Here is a 26,020-nt window from a genome sequence, read left to right as displayed (position 1 = left end):
GTAAAGCCCACAGAGTACACGTCTTGTCGGCGCTCGTGCTCAAAAATGAAAATTCTGTCGGATGCCACCTTCCGGAAATAACTTTGTCTTGGTGATGAGCGGCGTCGACGACGCTGGGAAGCGGCAACGTCAAATTCCCTGGAAACAAAAAAAAACCGATTAATGACGTCATCATTCATCATTATTGTCACGATATTATTAATAATAATACCTTCCGTTATTAATAATAATATTAATAATAATATTAAAAAAACGCATTCGTAATTCTCACATCAGTATATCATAAACTCTAGCCGTCGGCCAACAAACCGGATATTATCCTGAGAAGCATAATGCGGTGTAAGCTGATTCAAGTATCCGTGTCGGCAGAAAAAAACACGAAACAGCCAAAGAAGCAGACAAAAATCTGAAGTACAGAGATTTGGAAATTAAAATAGCCAGGATGTGGGGAACGAAAACAGAAACTATTCCGGTCATCGTGGAAGCACAGGGAGCCATGCCATTGTAATTCGATCGACCGAAGCAAATAATTTTTCCTGAAAATTTATTTTATTAATTTACTGAATTTTTTTAAAAATAATAATAATAATAATTACGCATTACAAAAATAAAAGAAAAAAAATTTGATATAGTATAAATTGTAAAGTATTTATAACCTACACTTTATAATAAATAAATGTATTAAAAATCAAATTTTTATTTATTTATTGATTTATTAAATATAAAATCTCCGTACACCTGATTTTAAATGTACACCTTCATTTTCTTATGATTGGTTGATACATGTTAACGTATTTTCCGATTAAAAGTATCGTGATTGGTGAATTTAAGGTATAAAAACCACACCTTCATTTTCACTCGTGATTTGAAGAAAAAACTAATCCTCTTCATTCTTGTGTTTTTCTGATACATCATAACGAATTTTCCCATCAAAAATACTCCGTTTTTCGTATTTTATTTCACACCTCCTTATTTTTAAGTTTTTCTGATACATCTTAACGTACTTTACCCTGCAAAATTGTTGTAAAAAATTAAAATTTTGTATTTTATTTTACGCCTCCATTTTCTTACGATTGGTTGATACATTTTAACTTATTTTACCGTATTAAAAATTGTTTTAAAAAATTAAAATTTTGTATCTTGTTTTACACCTTCATTTTCACTCGTGATTGGTTAATCCATTTGGTGGATTGATAAAAAAAACTAAACCTCTTCATTCTTATGTTTTTCTGATACATTATAATGTATTTTGTCATATTTTTAGTGTAAAATTTTAAGATTAGAAAACTTTTGAACTACCTTAAGATTACTTAAGTTTAAAATTGTATTATTGTATTATGGATTAAATTGTATTAAATTGTTGTATTGTTACTTTAAGTTTACAAAATTGTAATTTGTATATTGTGTGCCTAAATTAAGGATGAAATGCATAAGGGAAAATTATGAAATTGGGAAATAGTAGGAAAATTAAGTGTTGAAATAGTTCTTCGAAATAAGTCATATGGTAACTGATTCAGGTAGAAGCCTGGAATAAATATTGAAAATAAACCAACAAACACTAGAACAATTGTCGTGAATAATAAGTGAAAATAATAATAACAATAATAATGAAAAAATCGATTGTAGAAGTTAATCCGGAAATAGTTAAACGATGTAAAAAAAAAAAAAGAATGAAAGGAAGAAAGAAAGAGGAGAAATTTTTTTTTCTTTTTTTTTTTTCGAATTAGAAAAATCGAAGCGAAGGATTTTTTTGTTTTCCTTTTTTGTATCCCTTACGTCATTTCCTTGAGTTTTATAAAAGAGCCAAAACATCCGGTAAAATTTCGGACATCCGGTTACGTGTAGACTTTTTAGAATTACAAATCTTTTATCAGATAAAATAGAAAATAAATAACAAAAAAAAACTTTTTCGTTATAAAATTATTTATATTAATATTTTTCGTTAATATCAAAATCGTTAGTTTATAACTTTTGTGGTAAAAAAATTTTTTTTTTTTTTGAAAATGTTTTCAAACTTTAATTCCAGCAAATTTATTTAATTATTTTTTTCATACTTTTGTTACGTAAATGAAAAATAAAATAATAATAATAATAATAAATATTTAAAGTCTGGATAACATTTTTAACAGGGTTAAATTAATTTTTTTTCGGTTACCTGGAATTTAACGTTTTTTTTCACCTTATTATTTAAACTATTTTAATTAATTAAATAATAATAATAATTATTGTTATTTTGACACGTTTAAAAAATTATCAACTGGAATACAAAAAAAAAAGGAAAATTTTGGAACTGGAGGGAAAAAGAAATTTATCTGTACATCATTTTTTTTTTTTTTTAGGGGGGGAGGGAAAAAAATTTTGTTTTTAAAACGTATTTTACACCTCGAAACTTATCCAATTTAACAACCTGGTGAATAAGAAAGTAACATTTGCGAGACTATAATAATAAATTTCTACGTTGAAACTAGACAAATACACGCACACACGCACACGTACACGCACTCACGCACTTTTCCACACGAGACGAATTCGACGTAAAACAAAAGTTGGAAAAAAAAAAAATTTTATTTTATTTTATTTTTTTTTTTCCTCACCCAACTACAAACTTAAATTATTATTATTATTTTCAACTGGAAAAAAAAGTTTAAATTAGTTTTTCTATTATTATTATTATTATTATTATTATTATTATTATTATTATTTTTTGAAAAAAAAAACATTTAAACAAAAAAAAACGCGCCAAAATTATTTAAAAATTAATCGTACGAAACAAAAAAAAAAAAATTTTTTTAAATAAATTTTTCTCCCTCTTCTCACTTAAACGTCTCATCAATCATTTAAAAATTAATCATCATCATCATCATCATCATCATTATTATTATTATTATTGTTATCGTTTTACCGTTTAAATATAAAACTGAAAAATTTAAATTGATTCGAATTTAAAATTTTTTTTATGAGGGAGGGAAAGAGAAGAGGAGTTAAAAATTTTTTAAAAAAATTTAATCCTCGTTTTTTATCATTATTATTTGTTTTTGTTGACGTCGTCATCATTCGTGACGGGTGTAGGAAGATGGGGGAGGGGGAGGATAAGGGGTGTCTGTGTGTTTTATTTTAATTGCAAGCCTTTTAAACGTACATAAAATTTAATGTACATAAAATTCAAATAACGTAATTATTTTATTATATCGTTACATGAAAATTCCATTACATAAATTTTCTGGTGTGTATACATTTATAAAAAAAATTTTTTTTTTTTAGACGTTCGCAAGGTGTCAAACGATCAATTTTACACACGAGAAGAAAGAAGAAAAAGAAGTGGAAGAAGAAAAGGATTTGAAAAAAAAAGGTAGTGGAACGAACGAACAAAAAAAAAAAAATATGTGCGACACGTTCGAATATAAATTTAAATATTTTCGTCATTAATTACAATATCACCTTTTTTTTACGTTAAAAAAAAAAAAATTTATCTACGTAGATAAATTTACATTATTCAATTGAATTATTATCATTATTATTATTTTTTATATGTGTACACGCATGTAACGTACGTATAAATTTTTTAAAGACGATTGTGGGAGGAGGGGAGTTGAAAGGAGGGAGAGGGAGAGAAAAGAAAAGAAAATTCGAAAAATTGTTTAACCTGCCAAAAAAACCGCTCCTAACCAATATTTTATCTTAATACTAAAAACTCATTTTAAAATTGTGCATATGTCGAGAGAAAAAAAATTTTCTCTCTCTCTCTCTCTCTCTCCTCCCTCTTCCCCCTCCTCCTCTTATTCCATCGAGAAGGAGAGACAGAGAGAGAAAGAGAGAGAGGAAATTTATAATAATAAATTGTTCGTCGTCTATTGAAAGAAATGTTGTCGCAACTAAAAAAGGAAGAAAAGAAAAAAAAATGAAAAGATGTAAAAGAGTAAGAAAGAAAGAAAGAGAGAAAGAAAAAATAGAAAAAGAAAGAAAGAAAGAAAAAAGCAGAAGAAAAAAATATCACTAAAAGACATTTTCAATTTCAATACTTTTCAAATTTATATTTATTCCGGAATTATTATTATTATTATCATCATCATCACTTTCTTTTTTTTTTCTTCTTCTTTTTTTTTTCTTCTTCTTTTTTTTCTCCTTCATCTGATTCTATTTCCCTCGCGGTATGCGAAAGGACGGAAAGGAGGAGGAGGGATAGGTTTGAAATTTTAAAAAAAAAAGAATAGAAAAAAAGTTTTTTTTTTTTTTGGGGGGGGGGGAGAGTGGAGAAGAAAACCCGGAGAAAAGGCGGAGAGAAATGATGTTGGGGGGAAGGGGAAGGGGGAGGCAGGGAAAAGGGAAGGAAAGAAAATTTTGTCTTCACTTAAAGAAATGAATTTTCCAGACATCTATATCACCAGACGCCTTTTTTTTTCTTTTTTTTTCATCATATAACTCGTGAATGGTTTTTTTTTTTTTTTTACATATAAAAAGGAAAACGGAAACGGAAAATGATTATTAATAAAATAGAAAAAAAAAATGCGCGGGCATTTTTATTTAAAAAAAAAAATGGCAGCGGATTCGTGATAATATTTAAAAAAAAAAAAAAATTCAATAAAAAATATGAATAATAATTATTATCATTGTCAAATTTTTTCATCACGTTTAAAAAAAAAAAAAATTTTTCGGAAAAACCGGAAATGATTAATAATAATAATCGATGGAAATTTCATCAGAATCATCAAATTTCTTAAAATAATCGATAGTTTAATTTTTTTTTCATTTTCTCCGTTAAATTTTTTTTTTTAATAAATAAAAACTCGTTCCAAAAAAAAATTTTTTTTTTTATACCCTTTTTCCAGTTTTTTTTTTTTTTTTTAATCACGAATTTTGATGATACGTGTCGAATAAATCAAAGATGGGAAGGGGAAGGGGTGATAGAAGGGGGAGGGGATTCCCATATTTTTATTTTTAACTTTAAGTCAATTTTTCCCGTTTTCTCATACATATTCATAACGGCATAATAATAAAAAACAAAAAAACAAAAGAATCGGATGTTAATTTAATTTCTCAATCGAGGCAAGTGTGTGTGCGTGCGTGTGTATGTGCGCCTTTTACAACATAAAAAAAAAAAACCGCGGCTGGAAAAGTAAAATCTGGAGAGCTGGAATTAGACGAGAGCAAAAAAAAATTATATACGTAAATATTTTTTTTTTAAAATTTGATTTCTCTCTCTGTAATTCCTCATTCGTTAATTTAATTTTATAAAAACTAATAAAAAAAACATTTTTTTATTTTTTTATTTAAACAAATAATAAATTAAAAAAATAATAATAATAATAAAAACAATGTTGTAAACGCACGATCGATCGATCGATCTATCAATAAATAAATAAATAAAAAACTTAAATAAACGACAGTAATAATAATAATAATAATACGTATTTATTATAATTTATCGTGACCCGAAATGACCCATCCGTGCACGTAATAATAATGTTAATAATAATAATAATTGTGTGATAACTGCATTGATAAGAAAAAAAAAACGTTTTAATTGAAACAAATGAAAATTTTTACTGATAACTTGAATTCAATTCGATGATAACAAAAAAACTTATGAACAGACGCACGCACGTTGCAAAAAAAAAAGGCGGGAAATTTCAAAAAAATTTAACGGAAGTTGTCTGTTTGGATGTCTGGAAAAAAAAGCGGAAACACAAGAGAAGTAAAAACATTTATAGATAGAATTGTCAACAATTTTACGGATTTTAGAAATAATCTCGCGGATTGTAAAAGAAAAACTCAAATTCTGTACATAACCGGAAATATACGTGGGGTGAAAATCCACCAGATGTTAAACGAGGTCATAAATCGAAAATGATTATAAGATATTATTATACCGATCGGAAAAGCACCCGAATCGATTAAGGATCGACACGTCATTTAACAATATCCGAATGCGTGACGACGTGGCAGAAGTTTATCATCTTTTGCCATAAATGATAACGAAATATTATAAAATGATAACAGGGTGATTGATAATACGTTACAGGACTAACAAAAAAAAAAGAAAATTAAATTAATTCCCCAAACGCATTAAAAATTTCTACGTAGGAAATTCGCGACTTGCTATACGATGATGATAATGATGATAACAACATCAGTAATAATAATAATAATAGAATTGACTAGTCAATAGATAAACTTTTAAATGTTCCGACAGATTCGGTTGACGAACTATTTTTTTGCAAATGCCTAAGTTCGCAAGCAATTTTTAATAAATTTTCTTCTTCAGCTATCCATTGAGTATATTTTTCTTCCATCAAAATTCTATTCTCTTCTTTAGAACGAACGTACGAATGAATGAATGAATGAATGCATTTCATTGAAAAAGAGGGAAAAAAAAATTATTAAAAAAAACCAAGAATTATTTAAAATCAATGTTTAACTTACCGTGAAGTGTAAATAATGATTTTGCTTTACCACCGTAATCTTCTGGCATTATTTCTTGTGGAACGTAATTAAAAAAATCATTCATGTTATCACTCGTGTGAATTTTTATCTGTAAAAAAAATGATAAATATGAGACGTTAAATAAATAAAAAATCTACAGCAGACGACAAAACGAAACAAAATCCGCAATTATTTGACTTTAAAAAAAAAAAACTGATATTTTTTATAGAAAAAAAATATAAAAAAAAATTTACATAATTCGATCGTTAAACAAAATAAAAAAAAAAGCAGACGAAATTTATTTAATAGTAACGGTAAAAAAAAACCTGACGGTTAAGTTGACGTCATTAAAATAAATATTAACGGAAAAAAACAGGTTTTTTTTTTTTTTTTTTTTTGGAACGGATGGTAGGAAAGTTCCAGAAGTAAAGTTAAAACTTTTTTCTCTCTTTTAAAAAACGGCAAAATTATTATAATTATTATTTATTTATTTATTTAACTTACCAATTTTTGCAATTCGGATTTCATAAAAGGTTTTGCTACGGTCATTAATTTATCAATTATTTTGGCAGAATATATAACGTGGAGTCCTTTAAGACGTACTGGTTTTGCTTCCTGTAAGAAACCCAAAAAAAAAGAAAATGGTGGAACTTTTCCAAAAGGAAATGAAAACGTTTTTTAAAAAAAAACTACAAGAATAATCGATTTTCTTTAAGAAGTAAATAAATAACAAACAAACAAACAAACAAAAAGGTCAAATAAAAGTAAAATGAAAAAAATAAATAAATTATTTGTAATTCAATCTTCGTGGCAAGAGGCGTCGTCATGTTCACTAACCGTCGAAGAACGTTTTTTTTTTTTTTAAATTATAAACATAAAAATAAGGAAGTAATACCTGCATGTATTTCATATAAACTCGAAGAACGTTAAGATTTAATTTACTTAAATGAGCCCATGTATAACCTCTTGCATCGCATACTACAATGTAACCGGGTACTATACCATCTTCTGAAAGTCTTACGTCATTGAACAAAATCATTGCTTTGGCTGCATTTAAATGTACAAATTTATTCGGATCCTGATCAGATAATTTAAATATGACGACTTTGTAACCATCCGGTGTCGCTTCCGGAAGAGGAACCATTAATCTATAAAAAATTAATAATATTAATAATATATATAATAATTTTAACGTTAAAAGTCAAAAAGGAGGTATGTAAAAGAATGGAAAAAAACTTACACGGAATTTAAACCCGATTGTATATCTGGATTTAATGGGGATTGATTTAAAAATAAATCTGGAGACGAACACCTTAGAGAAAAATATAATTGTATTGTTTTTTTAGTTTTTTCAACGTCAAAATAATTCGAATGTAAAAACATGTATATGAATTCATCTGGAAACAAAAAAAAAAACAAATGAAAACCTGAAATAATTTAATTAATTAATAATAATATTAATAATTAATTAATTAATTTCTAATTTTTTCATATAGAGAAAAAAAAATTAATAATAATTTCAATTGAGATTTTTCACGTTTGTTTTTTTTTCTCATCGTAATTTATTTTTCTTTGTTAATTTTTTCTCTCTCTCTCTCTTTCTCTCTCTCTCACATTTCAAATAATTAATGATAATAATAATCAATCGTTTTTTTTTTTAAATTGATGCCGATGATGATGATGATGTATTAAAAATTACAATTAATTAAACGATGAATTTAATTTTTTTTGTTTTCTGCTCGAAAGTTTTTTTTTTTTTTTGAACTAAACGCGAGATTCGAATTAATAAAAAATTAATTATTTATTAAATATGGCGTTAATAATCAAAATTTGTAATAATACGAAGAAAAATAAAAAAAAATAAACGAATTTTTAACGCGATGCAAAATTGTTTTTTGTTTGTTGTTGTTGTTGAGCAACAGTACAAAAAAAAAATGTTAAATTTATTTTTAAAAGAACAATCGAGTATCATCATTATCATCATCATCATCATCGTCATTATCATTATCATTAATTAAACTTTATGCAATTAAAAAAAAAAAAAGAAGAAGTGAAATTAATTGAGGGCTTACCCGTAACATCTGGAATATCCGTTTGAGTATTCATCCAATTTTTGACATCATTAACATAAATTATTGTATCTGTGGGTATTTCGCCGCATCCGTGATAAAACGGATGTTTTCCCGCCGTTAGAGCCATATTTCACATCAGCAAAAAATCTTATTTAAATAAATAAAAAATAAATAAATAAATAAATAATTTCAAAATCTCAAATCGCCAATACTAAAATCGATACGTTTTTTTTTTTCAACGATATCGATGAATAATTATTGTATTAAAAAAAAAACCGTTATCGTATGTATGCGCGTAACAAATTTATCTTATCAAAACGCGTGCGTTATTACGCAGAAAATAAATAAATAAAAAAAAGTGAAAATTAAACAAACCGAACGCGTCGTTTCTTTTCTACAAAAAAAAAAAAATAAAAATTCTTTGAATTTAAAAATTTTATTGAGGAGATCAGTTACTGGGTTAGTCGTCTTGTTATTAAATTAAAAAAACGCACGCGTAAATAATTTTAAAATTAGATAAAAACGAATAAACACGAATCAAATAGGAATAGGAACGATTTGAGAGAAGGGAAAAGGTTATGTTTTTCCACAACGAGAGAAAGAAAGGAAGGGAAAAATTATTATTATTTTTTTTTTACGCGCGTACTTACAACGTGTGATTAAATTCATAAATAATTACATAACGACTCGAACGCTTGCGTTTTTTTCACATGCGACAAACAAAAAAACTTACGACACATTAATTTATTATTATTCTCACGGATTTAAATGGCCGACCATTGTTTACAAACAAACAAAACTGACGTATGTTCGCGCGCGTGGAAAAAAACGTGACACAAGATTTTACTTATGGGAAATGATAAATAATAATAATAATAGTGATTAAAAAAGGAAGGAAACGTTTTAGAAAAAATAATTTTAAAAATGGCGGTCGATTTAAATTCTTACCGGTCGTCCGTCGTTAATTTTTTTTTCTTTTTTTTGCTTTTTTCCCTTCACGAAATTTTTCGCATATCCTTACGTGAGTTATTATTAATTATTATTATTATTTAATAAAATAGACACGCGCACGCGCACGCGCACGCACACACATTCACGAACCAGAAAAAAAAATTGTTGGTTCTCTCTCTATGAGAGTCACTTGATAACTGAAGAATTTAACATTAAAACCTGGTTTGAAGAGAAAGAAGTTTTAACAAATAAATTTTTTTCGAAATAAACGGCAACCTTGAGTTCTTGAAGAATGGTTACCAACAATGTCAAGTTTCATCCGTTTATTTTTTTCTTACCATCATCATCATCATCATTATTATTATTATTTGTTCTTTTTATTTACGACGAATGATAATTCATTTTTTTTTTTTTTTGCGTGCAACAAACGCCACCGAGACATTGACGATTACATTCATCAAGTATTTAAAAAAAAAAAAAAAAATGGAAAAATTTGTTGTTTTTGTTGTTTGTTGCGGTCGACATAATAATAATAATAATAATAACGGGTTAAAATTCAATGGCAATGACCTACACGTAAATAAAAATCCGTTGCGATGTCAAAGTGAAATTTTAAACGTTTTAAAAAAATGTTGTCTAACAACGTATGAAACTCTTCATTCGTTTATTTTATTTTTATTAATTAATTAATTTTTTTTTTTACTCACGCATACTCACACGCACGCACGCACTCGCACACTCACACAATCTCTCTAATTTTCTAGAGGTTGAGTTTTTGTTTGAAAAAAAAAAAAAACGTTTTAATAAGTTTTCTTTCTCCCTCCCACTTAAATCACAAAATTATACGGTTTCTTTGTTTTTTTTTTTTTCATTCTAGTTTTCTTTTTTATTTTCTCTCCCAGGAGCGGTTAAAAGAAGAAAGTCTGGAGAGATCACGCACAACTGGAGAAAATCATTTTTCGCCTCGTGAATCAAATTAATAAGAAAAAAAAAATTTAAGAGCGTGAAAGGGAAAAAATATTTATCGAACAATTTACCGATGTTTTTCTTGTTTTTAATTCGTTTAAATTACATTATTACGATTTTTTTATTCTTTAAATTGAATTTTATTATTACGCAACGTATGCATCGTTCGTTTGCACGCACGCACGCGTACGATTTAATTTAATTTAATAATAATTAATATTTTAATTAAAAACCAATTATTTACTTTTTTTTTTAAAAACGAATTCCCACCTTTTACGCCTTAAAAAAATTTAAATTTACTTTTTGTTTTGCTTCTACGTATGTGAAAATGTATGAACGATAAAAAGGAGGATAGGGGGTAGGGTAGGGGGGGGTTAAAAGAAAAAAAGAAAAACATCTTTCTTTTTTTTCATGTAAAAAGATATTTTAAAATATTTTTTGTGTAGGAAAAAAACACAACAACAACAACAACAACAACGATAACAACATTCGAAGCGACAACAACGAAAAACATAATAATAATAATAATAATAACGTCGTGAAAATTTTAAATTAAATTACAATATTTCAATTTTGTTCAAATAAACATCATTTTCTTACAACACATCAATATTCAGTACGATTTCAAAAGCAACAAACTTTGCATATCAATATTATAAATAAAAAAAAATTCTTTTTCTTTTCCGTTTTTATAAAAAAAAAAAAAAAGAAAATTTCTAGAATATTGAAAATTTTTTATGCTTTTTTTTTTTTATTTGGGTAAATTATACGTTGCGTATTAAAAGTAAAAAAAAAGAAAAAGGAAAAGGAAAAAAGAAAAAGAAAAAAAACATTAACAAATTAAAAATGATTTCGAATAACGAGAAAAGAAAAAGAAAAAGAAAAAAAAGAAAATCAACAAGGAAATGATTTATTCGATTTTCCGGAAACGAAATTGAAAAGAAAAAAAAAAAAAGAAAAAAACAAATTAAAATTTATTCTTATTCGCGTGTCGATTTATTTTTTTCAAAAATAAATAAATATTAACGCCCGCAAATTTTTCTCCCTTGTTTCCGAATAAAAGGCGTGTGATAAAAAAAATAATAATAATAATTTTTGTGGGAATCGTGATGAAAAACAACAACAAACACAAAAAAAAATTATTGGAAAATTTTTAAAACGCGAAATTTAACCCGCAGCAAAGCAAAAAAAAAAAAAAAACAAAAACAAAAACATTCGTCGCCCGTATTTATTAATTTGAGCAAAAATATTATTTTATTAATTACGTCGTCATCATCCCGTTTTTATCCAGGTGGAAAAGGTTTTAATCCAGATGAAAAAATAATAATTTTCCTGTCGTAGTCGTCGCCGCCGTCGTCACCATCATCACCACAACTCATCCAAACAAAAATAATTATAATTATTTTTTTTTTATATTTTTCTCCATCAAATGTTTTATGGAAAATTAAAAGTGACGTCACGTGACAAAAAGAAAATTTTTTTCTACTTAAATTTTAATTTCATACCATTTTTTTTTTTTTTTTGGAATTTTTGCAAAGAAAAAGAAAAAAAGAAAAATTCCAGTAAAAATTCTAGGTTCGATTTTTGATAATTAATTAATTAATTAAAATTTTAGTCGATAATAATAATATTAAGTAGTAATATAATAATTTCCGGATAAAAGTTTATACCGGATACTAAATACTTTTTTTAATTTATTATTATTACAAAAGCGAATTTTATCCTTTTTTTTTTGTTTTGATGAAAATATTTTTCGTTTTAGCATTCTTGTTTTATTTTATTGAATTTTTTCTCTTGTTTCGAAAGAACAAATTTTCCAAAAAAAAAAAATCTTTTTTCAAAATCTCTTTGTAATTTTCAAATTCCACCGGAAATGACGGAAAATTTTTTCTTTTTTTCGACGAACGTTTATTATTACAAATTACGAACAACGATATCAGTTATGGAAAATTTGTTAAAATTTTCTTTTTTTTCATCCTAAAAAATATTTATTAATTAATAATTTTATTTATTACTCCATCGTTCAATCATTCAATCAATCAATCATCCAATCATTCAGTCAGTCATTCGATCAAAAAACATCACCGAAAACTATAAAAAAATTACGACGTGAGGAAAATGTCGAATAAAATACGTGAAAATTTTGCGAAACCGAAACAAATCCGGGCAAATGATGATAACGCACGTCGCGTTATTAGTAAACGCACGCGTTATCAATAAACCCATCGGGTTAAAAAAAAAATACAAATTTCCTAAACTAAAAAATTAAAAAACCCCCAAAAAAAAACCCAAAACCAAACTTAAAACTTAATTTTTAAATTAAAACACCGAACGAAATTTTCAAAAAAAAAAAAAAAAATCAATCAATCAATCAATCAGTCAATCAATCAATCTATTAATCATTTTATAATTTTCTTATCGCAAAAAAAATAAAAATAAAAAAACGTACGCATCGTCACGTTTTCTACAACCCCGACAATTTCGATAAAAAAAAAAAAAGAAAATCGTGACGGGTAAAAAAGGAGACACATACCCAAACGTTTTATTATCATTATCATTATTATTATTATTTTCGTGTTTATATATATATATATATATTTTTTTTTTTGTACAAAAAAAACAAATTTTCTTATCATAATTTCTTATCGGTATATATATAATTTTTAACGTTTTGGTTTTAAGCACATTTAATAAAAAAAAAATTTTCCTTTGGTCGAAACGATAATCGATAAAAATTTTTTTTTAAATTTTCCCGCGTTTTTTCATTTCCGTTTCCGTTTTTTCTCCTCTCCTTCTCCGTTTCGATATGAAATTTATAATATTATCATTATCATTTATATAATTATTAATATAAATTAATCGATTTGCAAACTTCTAAACGAACTCGCGACTATGCATTCTTTTTTAGACGAAGATTTGGGACGTTTTGATTCGTCTGTGATGTAATATCTTTCACTTTCGTCGATCCATTTCTCGTAATTTCCTTCTACTAATTTTCTATGCTGATCTGAAACGGGGGGAAAAAAAATTAATAATAATAATAATAATAATAATAATAATGCAACAGTAGGGGGATTCATTTTTTACAAAAAAAACTTTTAAGTTTCCCTAAAGTTTCCCACAACGTTCGACGGCCCCCCTTGTTAAAACGGTTAAGGAAAAGGGGGAGAATGGGAGGAAGAGGGGTGAAAAAAAAATCAATTTTCAATCTTCCAGACACAGTCAAATTCCTGTTCCCTATCATTATCATTCTAATCGGGATTATTATTAACCTTTATAACGCAAACAGGATTCGGGATTCTATATAATTAATCTTTACCTTATTGGATTTTCTTAATTATCTTTCTACAATTTTTTTTTTTTTTTTTTTTTTGAGAATTCGACAAACGAGTTTTTGTTATTCCCTCTCTCTCTCTCTCAACCTAAATTTTAATTTTCTTTTTCCTTTTCTTTTCGTTTCCCACTCCTCACCCGCCTCCCCCAATCTCCTCAATTACATACAATTAATTTTCTTCTTCACGAAGAAGAATAATATAAAAATCTTAAAATTAATTTAAATCGATTTTAAATGTTACAAAAATTAATGGTTCATTCTTTTTTTTTCCCCGTTTGTTTTTCTGTTAGAGGAAGAGAAAGAGAGGGGGGGGAAAACGTTCCTTCGTTCGTTGATCGTTTCGTGATGAAATTTATTATTATCATTATTATTATTTTTGTACTCTTTCAATGATATTTTCTCTTCGCGACAATATAATGATGATCATCATCGACGAAAGGAAAAAATATATATATATATATATATATAATGATGTGCGTGTATAATAGAATTTCGTTCGTTTTAATGAAAAAAAAAACGTAATTATAATAATATAAAGATCCTTCGATAATAATAATGATAATAATAATAATTATTAACACGTGAACGCTATGCAAAAAGTATAACCATGTATTTTCAAGCGTAATTTTTTTTTTTTTTTTGATTTTAATGAACAATTGATTTGATAAAAAAAAAAGATCTTTAACCCCTTAAAGGGTAAAATGAAACCAACAAGAAAACAAGACGACAATAACAACAACAGCAAGAAAATCTGCACAAATTCGGGGGGTTTATTATTATTATTATTATTATTATTATTTGAAAAACGATATTCTTTCTTACCGTGTAATTTTTGCATGGATTCCGCTTGACCGCCGTAATCGTCCGGTAAAATTTCTTGCGGAACTATTTTGAAAAGATTCGACAAGTTGCTTCCGTGTATGGTCAGCTGTAAAACAAAGTAGCAAAAACATTTAATTTAATAATTTAATGATGAAAAGTTCGCAGACTGAGGGGAAACAACCGCAAAAAAAATTCAAATCCATTCATTCACACGTAAAGTTTTTTTTTTTTTTTTTTATTGAGAAAAAAGCGGGGAAGGGGGAGGGAAAGTAAAATTACACGCCGAAAAAGAGAAAATTCATATGATTTAATAAATTATTTATTTCTACACCGCCCCCCCAAAAAAAAAGATAAAATTTCACCAGAACATTTGCAAAACGTTCAACAAAAAGACAAAACTTTCATCATTATCATCATCATTATCTCCGTCATCGTCACACATTACGAAAAAGAAAACCATTAATAATTACGTAATATAATTTTAAAGAAAGAAAAAAAATTCAATTGTTTAAATAATAATAATAATAATAATAATAATAATAATAATAATAATAATAATAAACATTTACGACATTTAAAAATATTATCGATGACAACATGACGAGCAAATTTATATAAAATTTATCATCATTATCAACATCATTTTCGTAGTCGTCGGAAAACAAAAAAGCTCATTGACAAAAAAAAAGAAAAACTTTCTATTTATTCAAACGAAAAAAAAGGTCAAAGTTCAGGAATTAATTAATGAAAAAAAAAGAAAAAAAAACGACAACAAAAAAAGAATTATAATTGGCCGGAAAGTAGCTCAAAATGAGTGAATTGGTTTGTACACCGTCATTTGACCTCCTGACCGGAAGACAAACTTCCTCGATTTTTCTATTTATTCGTCACGACAATCTTTCCATTTAAAATGTTTCGCAAAAAAAACAACCATGATCGTAATAATACTAATAATGATAACAAACAAACAAACAAACAAACCAAACACAAACCTGGCGTTTCCTCAACAAACATTTTCTCAAACATTTGAAAAAACGATTAAGCAATTCTTACGTAATAATCCAAAAAAAAAAAAAGAAAAAGGTGAAAAGGTCAAAGTGTTAATTGCAGATTTGAAGATACGAAAACAAAATAAAACAAAACAAATACAAAAAAGAAAAAAAAAAAATTTTTTATTGCAGAAAACAAAAAAAAAAAAAAAAAAAAACCGTTTTTGCGAAACGTGAAATGTAAAAACGTAGTAGATATTTAACTTCGATATATCGATCGATCGATCGATAAACAATCGATATCATCGTTAGTGAACAATTACGACAAAGAAAACAACAAACAGGAAAAAAAAAAAACAATTTTACGATTATTATTTCGATTTTTACGACAGAGGTTTAAAATTGTAAGCGTGACGGGAAAGAAAATAAAATTTTTTTTTTACTTTTCATTACTTCGCAGGGCTACCAACTTTACAAAAGAAAAAAAAACATTTAACTGTGTCCTGTTTGAAACGTTCGCGAACAACTTCTCGCGTTTTGCTTTTTTTTTTCGTATTAAAAAAAAAAAAAAAACTTTTCGAATAGTGTTTTTTTTCCTTCTCTGAAATCGAATATACAAACCGGATATGATCAAATTTCAACATCCGTTAAAATAAGAAAAAAGAAAACTTACCAATTTGATCAAACCCGTTTTCATGAGAGGTCGAACGATTCCTAATATTTTATCCATAAAAGCAACAGCATTGATGACGTGAACTCCTTTCAACCTTGCCGGATGACCTTCCTGAATTCCCGGGAAAATAAAAACGAACGCATTTTAAAATTTTCTTTTATTTAAACAACCGGAAGTATTTAAAAAAAAAAGTAATTCACTCACCTGAATGTAGTGCATGAATTTTCTCACAGCGCTCAAACTTATTTTCGCGAGGTGACTCAGGCAAACGTCTTTCATGTCGAAAATGACTATGTAACCGGGACTTAAACCGTCTTCGGACAACCGGATGTCGTTGAAAAGGAAAAAACCTTTCATGGCATCGACGAATTGAAGTTTGCTCGTGTCCGCATCGGATAATCTATATATAAGAACGTTGTAACCCTCCGGAGTCGTTTTCGGTACCGGTACCATGTTCCTTTAGACACAAAAAGAAAAAAAAAAAATCAATTTTCCCGAGTTTCCGGTAAATTTTCTTTTTTATACTTTTTCCCGTATCGATTGGAATAAAATCCCCTCCTTCCTCCTTTTATTAAAAAAAAAATCGATTCTAGACACCGATCCGACGTGCACATTTATCCCTTTTATCCCTTCGACTCCCCACCATTTTCCCTTCACCCCCCTTTCCTCATCATTACTACTACTTTTGTTTTTTTAATCGTTATTACGTTTAATGCATTTTCTGTGTAAAAATCTCGAACGCAAAAAAAAAAAAAAAAACTTTTCAATTATCAATTTAAAATCGTTTTTTTTTTTTTTTTAACCGTTCGTTGTGAACGGTTGGTTTTTCTCCGCTCTTTAAACCACCTCCCCTTTCTTCTCCCCACACACCCTCGCCCCCCGTCAACGATTGAAATTAAAATATTTAAAATTGAATTTTATTTTGTTATAATGTTATTTTTTTTTTCATTTCCTTGTTCGACACGCGTTCAAGGTCGAAAAATTCGAATCGTTTCCCGGAAAGTACATAAAGAGAGAAAGAGAGAGAGAGAGAGAGAGAGAGAGAGGAATCTTACGTAATATTCCAGGTTAATTCGTTTTGTGGAATCCTCAATGCTCTAGAAGAAAATAATTCCGGCGACGTTGACCTTATAGTGAAATAAGCTTCGATCGTGTTCTTCGTGGCATTTAAATCGTAGTAATTGCTGTGAAGGAACAAGTACAAGTGTTCATCTGTAAAGAAAAATAAATTTTTTAAATTGTAATTGAATCGATAGATCGAACGATAGATCGATCGATCGATTGAATCAATCGATTCGGATGCGTGACGTTCGTTCGAAGTATGTGCGGCCTTTGCAATGAGACAAAAATTCAATCTCATCGAAAATTTTATTATTTAATTTTTTTTTTGGGGGGGGAGGCCATGAAGAGTGCGGTTTAAAGGACGGCAGCGGCGGCGTCGAATCCGATAAATTCCCCGCCGGAAATTGTTAACGATTTATTTTTAATAAGGGAGACAATGATAGTGAGAGAGAAAGTGAGGGAAAAATTAAAAATTTCGATTCTCGAATTAGAATCGTTGTAAAAATTTCGATACGATATCTATCGGCGGTATAAATTAAATAATCTCGTTTCGGAAGGCGGTGGTGGATGGTCGGTCAAAACGAATTCAAACAATTTTCCAGATTTGAGATCCCACAAAATTGTACGAAAAACCACAAGCGAAACATTCAAATTTCATCTTGGAATTTTTTGTTTTTTGTTTTTTTTTTTTTTTTTTTTGGGGAACCGAAACTTTCGGCGTCGTTTTCATTACATCATCGACGTAAAATACCGTTCGGTCGTTCGTTCGTCACGCACTGAAATCCATCCATTCGATTTTTTAATTCCTTTCCCCCCACGAAAAAAAAGGAGAGCTGATTATTGCTTACCACGTACGCGCATTTTCGATGTTTTTTTCCGGTTTCGTCGTATTCAAACTCACCACAAAAACGCACGTTTTACGCTATGTATTATCAATTCATCAACGTTCATTTTTAAAACCGAAAACAACGACAGAGAGAGAGAGAGACGAAAAACGATCGGTCGTGGCACGAGACGAAAAAAAAAAAGTGGTCGGTCGATTTTTTTGGTTTCGTTTTTTTTTTTTTTTTTTATTCGGGTAATTAGAAAAAATGAAAAATAATCATTGGCGCGCGAATAATTTTCATTTTTAAAAAAAAAAATTTTATGCAAAACAACCACAAAAACAACAACAACAACAAGTACAACAAAAACAAGAACATTATTTATTACTTTGTACACGATTTTTTTTTTTATTCGTTTCATTTTTACTCTGGTTATTTATTCAATAGTAATATAAAATTAACATAAAAATCATTTCGAATTTTTTTTTTCTCTTTCACCTTCGAACGGTAGCAAAAACGAAAAAAAAATTTCATTACGTTTATTTTTGCTATAATAAACTCTTGGTTTGAAATTTTTTTTTTTTTGCTTCAACGTTATTGCAATGAACGGGTACGGTTAAGTGGGGGGGTTCAATGACCTTGATTTGTTTAAACGCATTCGAGCAATGACTTCAATTAAAACGACAACTTGCACGCTAATAATAATAATAATAATAATGACAATCATCGATTTTTTTTTCTTACCTTTCAATGGCGGAAGGTGAGGCTGAGTCGATACCCAATACCTGATTTCTTTCAGTTCTTCGTCTTTATCATCGGGTAAATTTTTACATCCGTTTATAAATGGATGACTTAAGGTGATGACCGGAGGTGCCATATTTGAATTTATGTCGGGTCCGGTGACTTTTTCTTTTTTACCCTGCAAAAAAAAAAATTAAATTTTTAAAAAAAATTTTCCAAAACATCGTGTGCACGTTTCTCTCTCTCTCTCTCTCTTTCACGTAATGCGTGCTTAGGCTTGTTTCAATTGTCTCTCTTTCTCTCTTTCTCTCGAATAGTTCGATTAAAACAAAAAAAGAAATTTAATTTTTTTTTTTCTTTCCAAAATGTACTCGGAATTCATTTCTCTCGTTTATTACATTCTCATTAAATCCAACCGGATTTATTTAAACAAATAATAATAATAATAATGATAATAATAATGATAATAATAATAATAATAATAATAATAATAATAATAATAAATTTTTTCGTTTTTGCCTTTCCCTCGTTTCGATTTCTTTTATTTTATACATTCATCATCATCGTCGTCGTTGTCGTTTTTTTTTTTAACGTGGCCGTAGGAAAGTAGTAGTAGAAATATCAGTGGCAGCAGTAGTAGCAGTAGCAGTAGCAGTAGTTAGTGCACTTTTCGTAACAATCGTGTGACATTAAAGGGTCAAAAAAAAAATTATTATTTGACATAACAATGTACACATTATTTAACCGTGCTATTAATTATTATTATTATTATTATTATTATTTTTCCGTTTCGTGCAAAAGAAACTACACGGTTTCACAATATTATTATTATTATCATCACAACATTTAACATAACCCGGAATGAAAAAAAACGTACCGAAAAAAAAAACATTTTTAACATTAAAAAAAAAAAAATTTATTAAATCCGACGCGATCGCGCACGAAAAAACTTATTTAAAAAATTTTTTGTTTGTTTGTTTGTTTGCTTGCGGTTTGCCGTTTGTTATTAAAAACTAAAAGTATTTATAAAAAAAAAAAAAATTTTCACTTGTTCACACCTAACAACAACTTTCCATTTCAGCAAAAAAAAAAAAAAAATTTCGGCCGAATAAAAAAAACAAAACAATTATTTATTATAAATGACGACGGCGATCGCGACGACGACGATGATAAAAATAATAATAATGATGATATGTTTTTTCGTGAGTGATTTAATAGTAATAATAATAATGATAATAATACCTTAGAGCTATTTTTCGACCTTCCAAAACTAAACATGTTTATACTTATTCGAACAACTGACTGAACACGACTAAATCCCGTCCGAGCGTCGGTTGACCGGAAATGGTTTATGCTTATTTTGCAATATTCAAATACAGCCGAGTAATTTTTTTTTTTTTTTTTTTTTTTTTTTTTTTTTCAACTTCTTCGCGGCATAAAAGGGCTTAAACGTAAATTTGACCTACTTTTTTTTTTCTTTTTTATCGTGAGACGATTTTGATGCCACCATTCGTTTGACTATGACTCTTTTCTTTCTTGTTTTTCAAGGACCAAAATTAAAAAAAATTATTATTATTATTATTTATTAAATGTCGAATAAAACGCGTGCGTTTTCACGTGCGTGCGTGCGTGTGCGGGAATTTTTCACAATGATATTTTTACATAAATCGTGTAGGAAAAACGATCGCCTTTGATGACTTTAACAATTTTTTTTTTTTTTTTTTGGTTTTTTCCCCAGAGAATTTTATTATTATTATAATCATCATCATCATTATTACTAAACGAAAGAAAAGGAAATTGATAATTTATTTTATTATTATTATTATTATTATTTTGGTATTAACCATCAATTAAAAAATCGTTAAAAAAAAAAGTATATACAATATTTCTTTAATTTTCTTTATTTATTATTATTATTATTATTGTTATTGTTATTGTTGTAAGGTTAAATAATTGGTAGGTGGTTTACGAGTGGTACTCGCAGGTAGTAGCACTATTCAAATTCTTTGAAAAAAAGTTGAAAAGGTCATCATGAAAAAAAAACGATAGATACTAAAAAAAAAAAAGAAAAAAAATTGAAATTAGTTGTCGTAGTTTGCCAAAAGAGAAAAAAATGAGGAAGCATCGTTTTACGTATTTACATAAGTTAAACGTAAGAAATTTTTTTTTTAACGAACTCTCGGATTCGGAGATGAAAATGAGAACGTGGAGATAGAAAATGGACGTGGCGAAAGAAAAGAAAAAGAAATTTTTTTTGGGTTAAAATTTACGTTGTTTAATGATGTTTAAAAAAAAAAAAAAAACCGAAACCGCCGACGACGACGATGGCGATGGCGATGGTGATGGTGATGGTAATGATGCGATAAAGTGGAATCAAGCAGAAGAAAACCGTTAAATAACCTTTTTTCTTTCTGTTAGATTTTTCTTACCGAAAAAAAAAATAATAATAATGATATTCACATACATATAAAATTTTTTTTATATTATTTTCTTTCGGGAAATCCCCTCGGGGGGGGGGGCCGTGAAATCGTCACGCGATGACAATTTGTTTAAAATAATTATTTCCCCTTTATTTTATTTTTTTTCCACGTTATTACGTAAATTTAAAAAAAAAAAAACTTTAATAATGATGATCGTTACGCGGCGTAACCAAATTTTTCTAAAAAAAAAAAGAAAAAAAATTTAATAATTAGAGTGTGAAATTAATTACGTTTCACGTTTCGAGAAGAAAAATAGAAAAAAATTTAAGAAAAACTTTCTAAAAAAAAAAAATACATTAATTAATGTAATTAATTACGTGCTAATACGTCACGCGTCTAGAAAAAAAATTTCGCCGCGTACTCGCACGTATGCACGCACGTACGCACACGTGAAAATTTGGCGAAACGCGTGCAAATCCAATAAGTCCGTAAAAAGAAAATGAAAACGCACGACGTACGAATTAATAATATTAAACGAGTGATGCGGAATCGAGAGAGAGAGTGAGAGAGAGAGAGGGAGGAAGTGGGGGTAGTGAGAGAGAGAGAGAGAGAGATAGAAAAAAAGGCGGGAAAAAAAAATTTTTTAAAAAAGGAAGTGAAAGCAAAACGTATACCGACAACTACTTATAAACGTGAAAGGTAATTTGTCAGGGCCTTTTACTTATCATTTTACTCTACGATATCAATTGTGAATGAAATAAAAATAAATTTAAAAAAAAAAAAATATTATGTTTATTATTATTATTATCATTATTATCATTATTATTATTAAATCGTCGTCGTGGCAATAAAAAATTCATCGAGTTTTTTTTTTTTTTTTTTTTTTTTAGAAAATTGTGTGCTCACGAAAAAGAAAAAATTATAAATAAATTTGTTTTTAATGTTTTCTTCCGCCGTATAGAATGTTCTAGAAAGACAAAAAATCTAAGAAAATAAACGTGCATAATGTTTTCCTTTTTTTTTATATTAATAATAATGATAATAATAAAAATGGCGGACTTTAAATAAAATAAATGAATGATTTAAAAAAAGAAAATTTCCATTTATTTAATTTTTCTTTTTTTTTCGGGGATAGGACGGGGACGGGGTGGGACGAGGAGGATATCAATCGGAAATGATAATAATATATTATCATTATCGATGATAAAAAGAATTTTCTTTTTTTTTCCTCATTTTCCACCATTTGGAAAATTTTAAATTATATGTCATTACGTAAAAAAAAAAATTTTTTTTTTTTTTTCTTACACGCAATATGTTGAGAGAAAAGAAAAAATTTATTTCCGGATGTTTCGCTGATGTCTGTTGTATTATTATCATCATTATTATCATTATCATTATTATTATTATATTTTCCTTTTTTCACAACATCGCGGAAAATTGTTTAAAAAATTTTTTTTTTTTTACGAAAACCGCCATCTTTAAAAAAAAAAAGAAAAAAATTTCATTCGTAAAGTTTGTGAAAATTTCTCGTGAAAATGAGATATAATTAAATTTAAATTTTATATCATCATCATCATCATTATCGAGCGTTAATAATAATAATAATAATAATTTCATTATGTAATATCCTCGTACAAACAAACAAACAACAACCACTACCACGTCAACACGTACAAAGAATAACAATCACGAAATGGGGAAAAAAAAAAAAATTTCTACCGGAAATGAATTCGATGACGAAACGATGAATGAATCAAAAACGAAAAAAAACTTTATTTAATCGAATCGCGTGATTGAATTTAAAAGTATCGATCGATGTATCGATATATCGTTCGATATATCGAACGAGGAAAATTTTTTTCCTTCCTTTTTTTTTTAAAATTTTGTTTTTATTAAGTTTTCAAACGAAGTTTTTTATTTTTTTACCTTCATCATCATCATCATCATCATCATTATTATTATTAACGCTACTCTATTACTTTGTTGTATGTTTATTTAGTATAATTTTTTCTTTTGAGTCTTTTATTTTTTTATTTTTAAAAGTCTATTAAATAAAAAAATAAAATAAAAATTTATTTATTTATTTATTTTACAGTAATTGGTTTTTTCCTGTTGTTGTTGTTGTTTTTACAATTCTGTAGTTGATTTAAAAAAAAAAAAGAAGAAAATTCTACAAAGAGGGGGAGGAGGGGGGAAAGTTGTTTTCAATTTTCTTTATCGTAATGATAAAATAACGTTTATTATACGATTTTATATTTATTTATTTATTTATTAAAAAAAAAAAACCTATAAAATGTAGGTTTTAGTTAAAAAAAAAAAAAAACTCGTTTATCAAGGTTGATAAAAAACCTGATTTCGTCTTTGAGATTTTTTTTTTTTTAAATGCAATAAAAAAAATTTTTGAAATATTTTTATTAGTTTCTTCTTCATTTTTTTTTTATTAATAATAATAATAATTATTTTTGTTTGTTTTTTTGTTTTTCTATCGTTTAAATCCAAATAAAATTAATTAGTAATAAGTAAACTAATTTTTTAGTTTTTACATCGAATTTTATTAAAAAAAAGAATCCGCGAATCGAATTAGGTCGGACGTAAAGTTTTAAATGACAACAACAAAAAATTTTTTTATTTTTTTATCTCACTCGTAAATTAATTATTTGTTTGTTTGTTTGTTTGTTAGTCCCGATCGTCTGATTGTTTTATATATAACTTTTTTATTTTGATTGGGAAAATTCCCCCCCCCCCTTTTTTTATTTTTTAATTTAAATTTAAAAAAAAAACGGTATTTGAATAATAATTATTATTTATTTACAAAAATTTTTTCCAAGAAAATTTTTCTGTTTTTTTTTCTCCAGTTTTTTTTTTGTTCCGGGTTGGCACTTACGATTAATAATAATAATAATAATTAAATGCCACGTTGTTGATTACGTGTAAAAAAAAAAATGCAATATGCATTCGTTGCATTGAGTTTAAAAAGGTAAAAAAAATATTATTATTATTATTATTATTATCATTATCATTCTTCCTGAATTTTTTTTTTATCCAGTTTTTCAATTCAAGGTAAACATTTCAAATTATTTAAAAAAAATAAATAAATAAATAAAACTGGATAACTGAACATTTAAAAAAAAAATAAATAAATATTCAATAATCATTCGTTACTCATTTAGTATATTTGTGTTACTTATTATTATTATTATCATTATCATCATTATTATTATTATTATTTAACTTTCCGCCGTGTTAACTAAAAGTATAAATTACAGACGGCAACATTTCAAAAAAAAAAAAATTAAAAATTTTTTTTACGATTGTCGCACCTTCGAGACGATTTAAGAAAAAAGAAAAAACGACACAAAAATTATTATTATTATTATTATTATTATTATTATTATTATTATTATTATTATTATTATTATTATTATTATTATTATTATTATCATTATTGATATGATAAGTTTTTATATAACGAAAAGAAAAAAATGGGATTTTTTTTTAGTATCTAAGGACACGACGTAACATTTCCACTTCATCGAAAAAGAAAAAAAAGAAGTGTAATTAAGGTTGACCTTGAAAATGGATTTTTAAAAAAAGTTACGTGGAAATAACGACCGACGGACCAAAAACAACAACAACAACGACAACCATTTCTACGATTACCCAAAAAAAAAAAAAATTTTTTACTTTCTCCCCCCAAAAAAAAACAAATATGGCCGCACAAAGTTACGTAAAATAAATTTTTTTTTTTTTTATCTGGTTTTACGTGTTTGTACGACACAAACGGATTCAATCGACAAACGACGGGTACAAAGTTTTATATACAAGTATATAATCAATATTATTATTAAAATATATAAAATATGAATCATTATCATTATTATCATCATCATCATCATCGTCGTCTTTACAAAATCGATTAACACACGTGAAACACTTTGTACTTTACCAATTGTAGTTTCAAAAGAAAAAAAAAGAGAAAATAAATTTTAATTGCCCCCTTAAAAAAGAAATAAAAAAAAAAACTATCATTATTATTATCGTCGACGTAGTCGTAGTCAATGAATCGAAATGAAATATTTAAAAAAAAACTCGAAGCAGAAGATAAAATTAAATGAATTTAATATTAATAATAATAATAAGTCGTTAAAAAGTTTTTTTTTTTTTTACTCGAACTCGAGCCGACGACAAAAAAAAAAAAATTTTTTTTAAACGGAAATTTCAATGAAGTTTTAATTAAGTTTATTTACTCTATGACAATCGATCGATAATTATTGATTTAATAACGAATTTTTATCTTTTAAAATTTATTTATTCTATGATATAAAATCATAAACGACGTAAACAACGATAGCCCGAAAAAAAAACCCAAAATTTAATTTTAATTTTAATAATAATAATAATAATAATAATAATAATAATAATAATAATAATAATAATGATGATGATGATGATGATGATGATGATAATCGATCGATCGATTCGTGTATTTTTATTCTCGCAAATAATAATTTATTTAATTTAAAAAAAAGATGGCGGATCGAATCACGATAAAAATTTTTTTTCGGAGAATTAATTAAAAAAGTAAATTCCAAGAGAAAATAATTATTAACGGTCGATAAATTTTTTATTAAATATAAATGATGATGATGATGATGATGATGATGATTATCGCATCGCGATTATATTAATCTAACCGTAAAAAAAAAAAAACACGCGAATGATTGATTGAATGAATGAATTTAAAAA

At 27.0% G+C, this 26,020-nt stretch overlaps 2 protein-coding genes across 2 annotated transcripts; both read right to left on the bottom strand.

Annotated features, from left to right (window-relative positions):
- Window positions 1–6,155: 6,155 nt before the first annotated feature.
- Phum_PHUM589690 (uncharacterized protein) lies at window positions 6,156–8,619 on the bottom strand (the record flags this gene model as incomplete). Its single annotated transcript, XM_002432477.1, has 6 exons — window positions 6,156–6,307; window positions 6,421–6,529; window positions 6,925–7,035; window positions 7,316–7,568; window positions 7,661–7,817; window positions 8,493–8,619. 6 exons carry the CDS (start codon window positions 8,617–8,619, stop codon window positions 6,156–6,158), a joined length of 909 nt encoding a protein of 302 aa, XP_002432522.1.
- Window positions 8,620–12,500: 3,881 nt separating this feature from the next.
- Phum_PHUM589680 (uncharacterized protein) lies at window positions 12,501–18,990 on the bottom strand (the record flags this gene model as incomplete). Its single annotated transcript, XM_002432476.1, has 7 exons — window positions 12,501–12,661; window positions 13,294–13,416; window positions 14,566–14,671; window positions 16,228–16,338; window positions 16,432–16,684; window positions 17,283–17,439; window positions 18,858–18,990. The coding sequence occupies 7 exons, from the start codon at window positions 18,988–18,990 to the stop codon at window positions 12,501–12,503; spliced, it is 1,044 nt and encodes a 347-aa protein (XP_002432521.1).
- Between the last annotated feature and the right edge of the window lie 7,030 nt (window positions 18,991–26,020).

The sequence above is a fragment of the Pediculus humanus genome, genomic scaffold, assembly GCF_000006295.1.
Source record: "Pediculus humanus corporis 1103172108313 genomic scaffold, whole genome shotgun sequence".
NCBI classification, from domain to species: domain Eukaryota; kingdom Metazoa; phylum Arthropoda; class Insecta; order Psocodea; family Pediculidae; genus Pediculus; species Pediculus humanus.
This window is presented reverse-complemented; position numbering and strand designations above follow the sequence as displayed.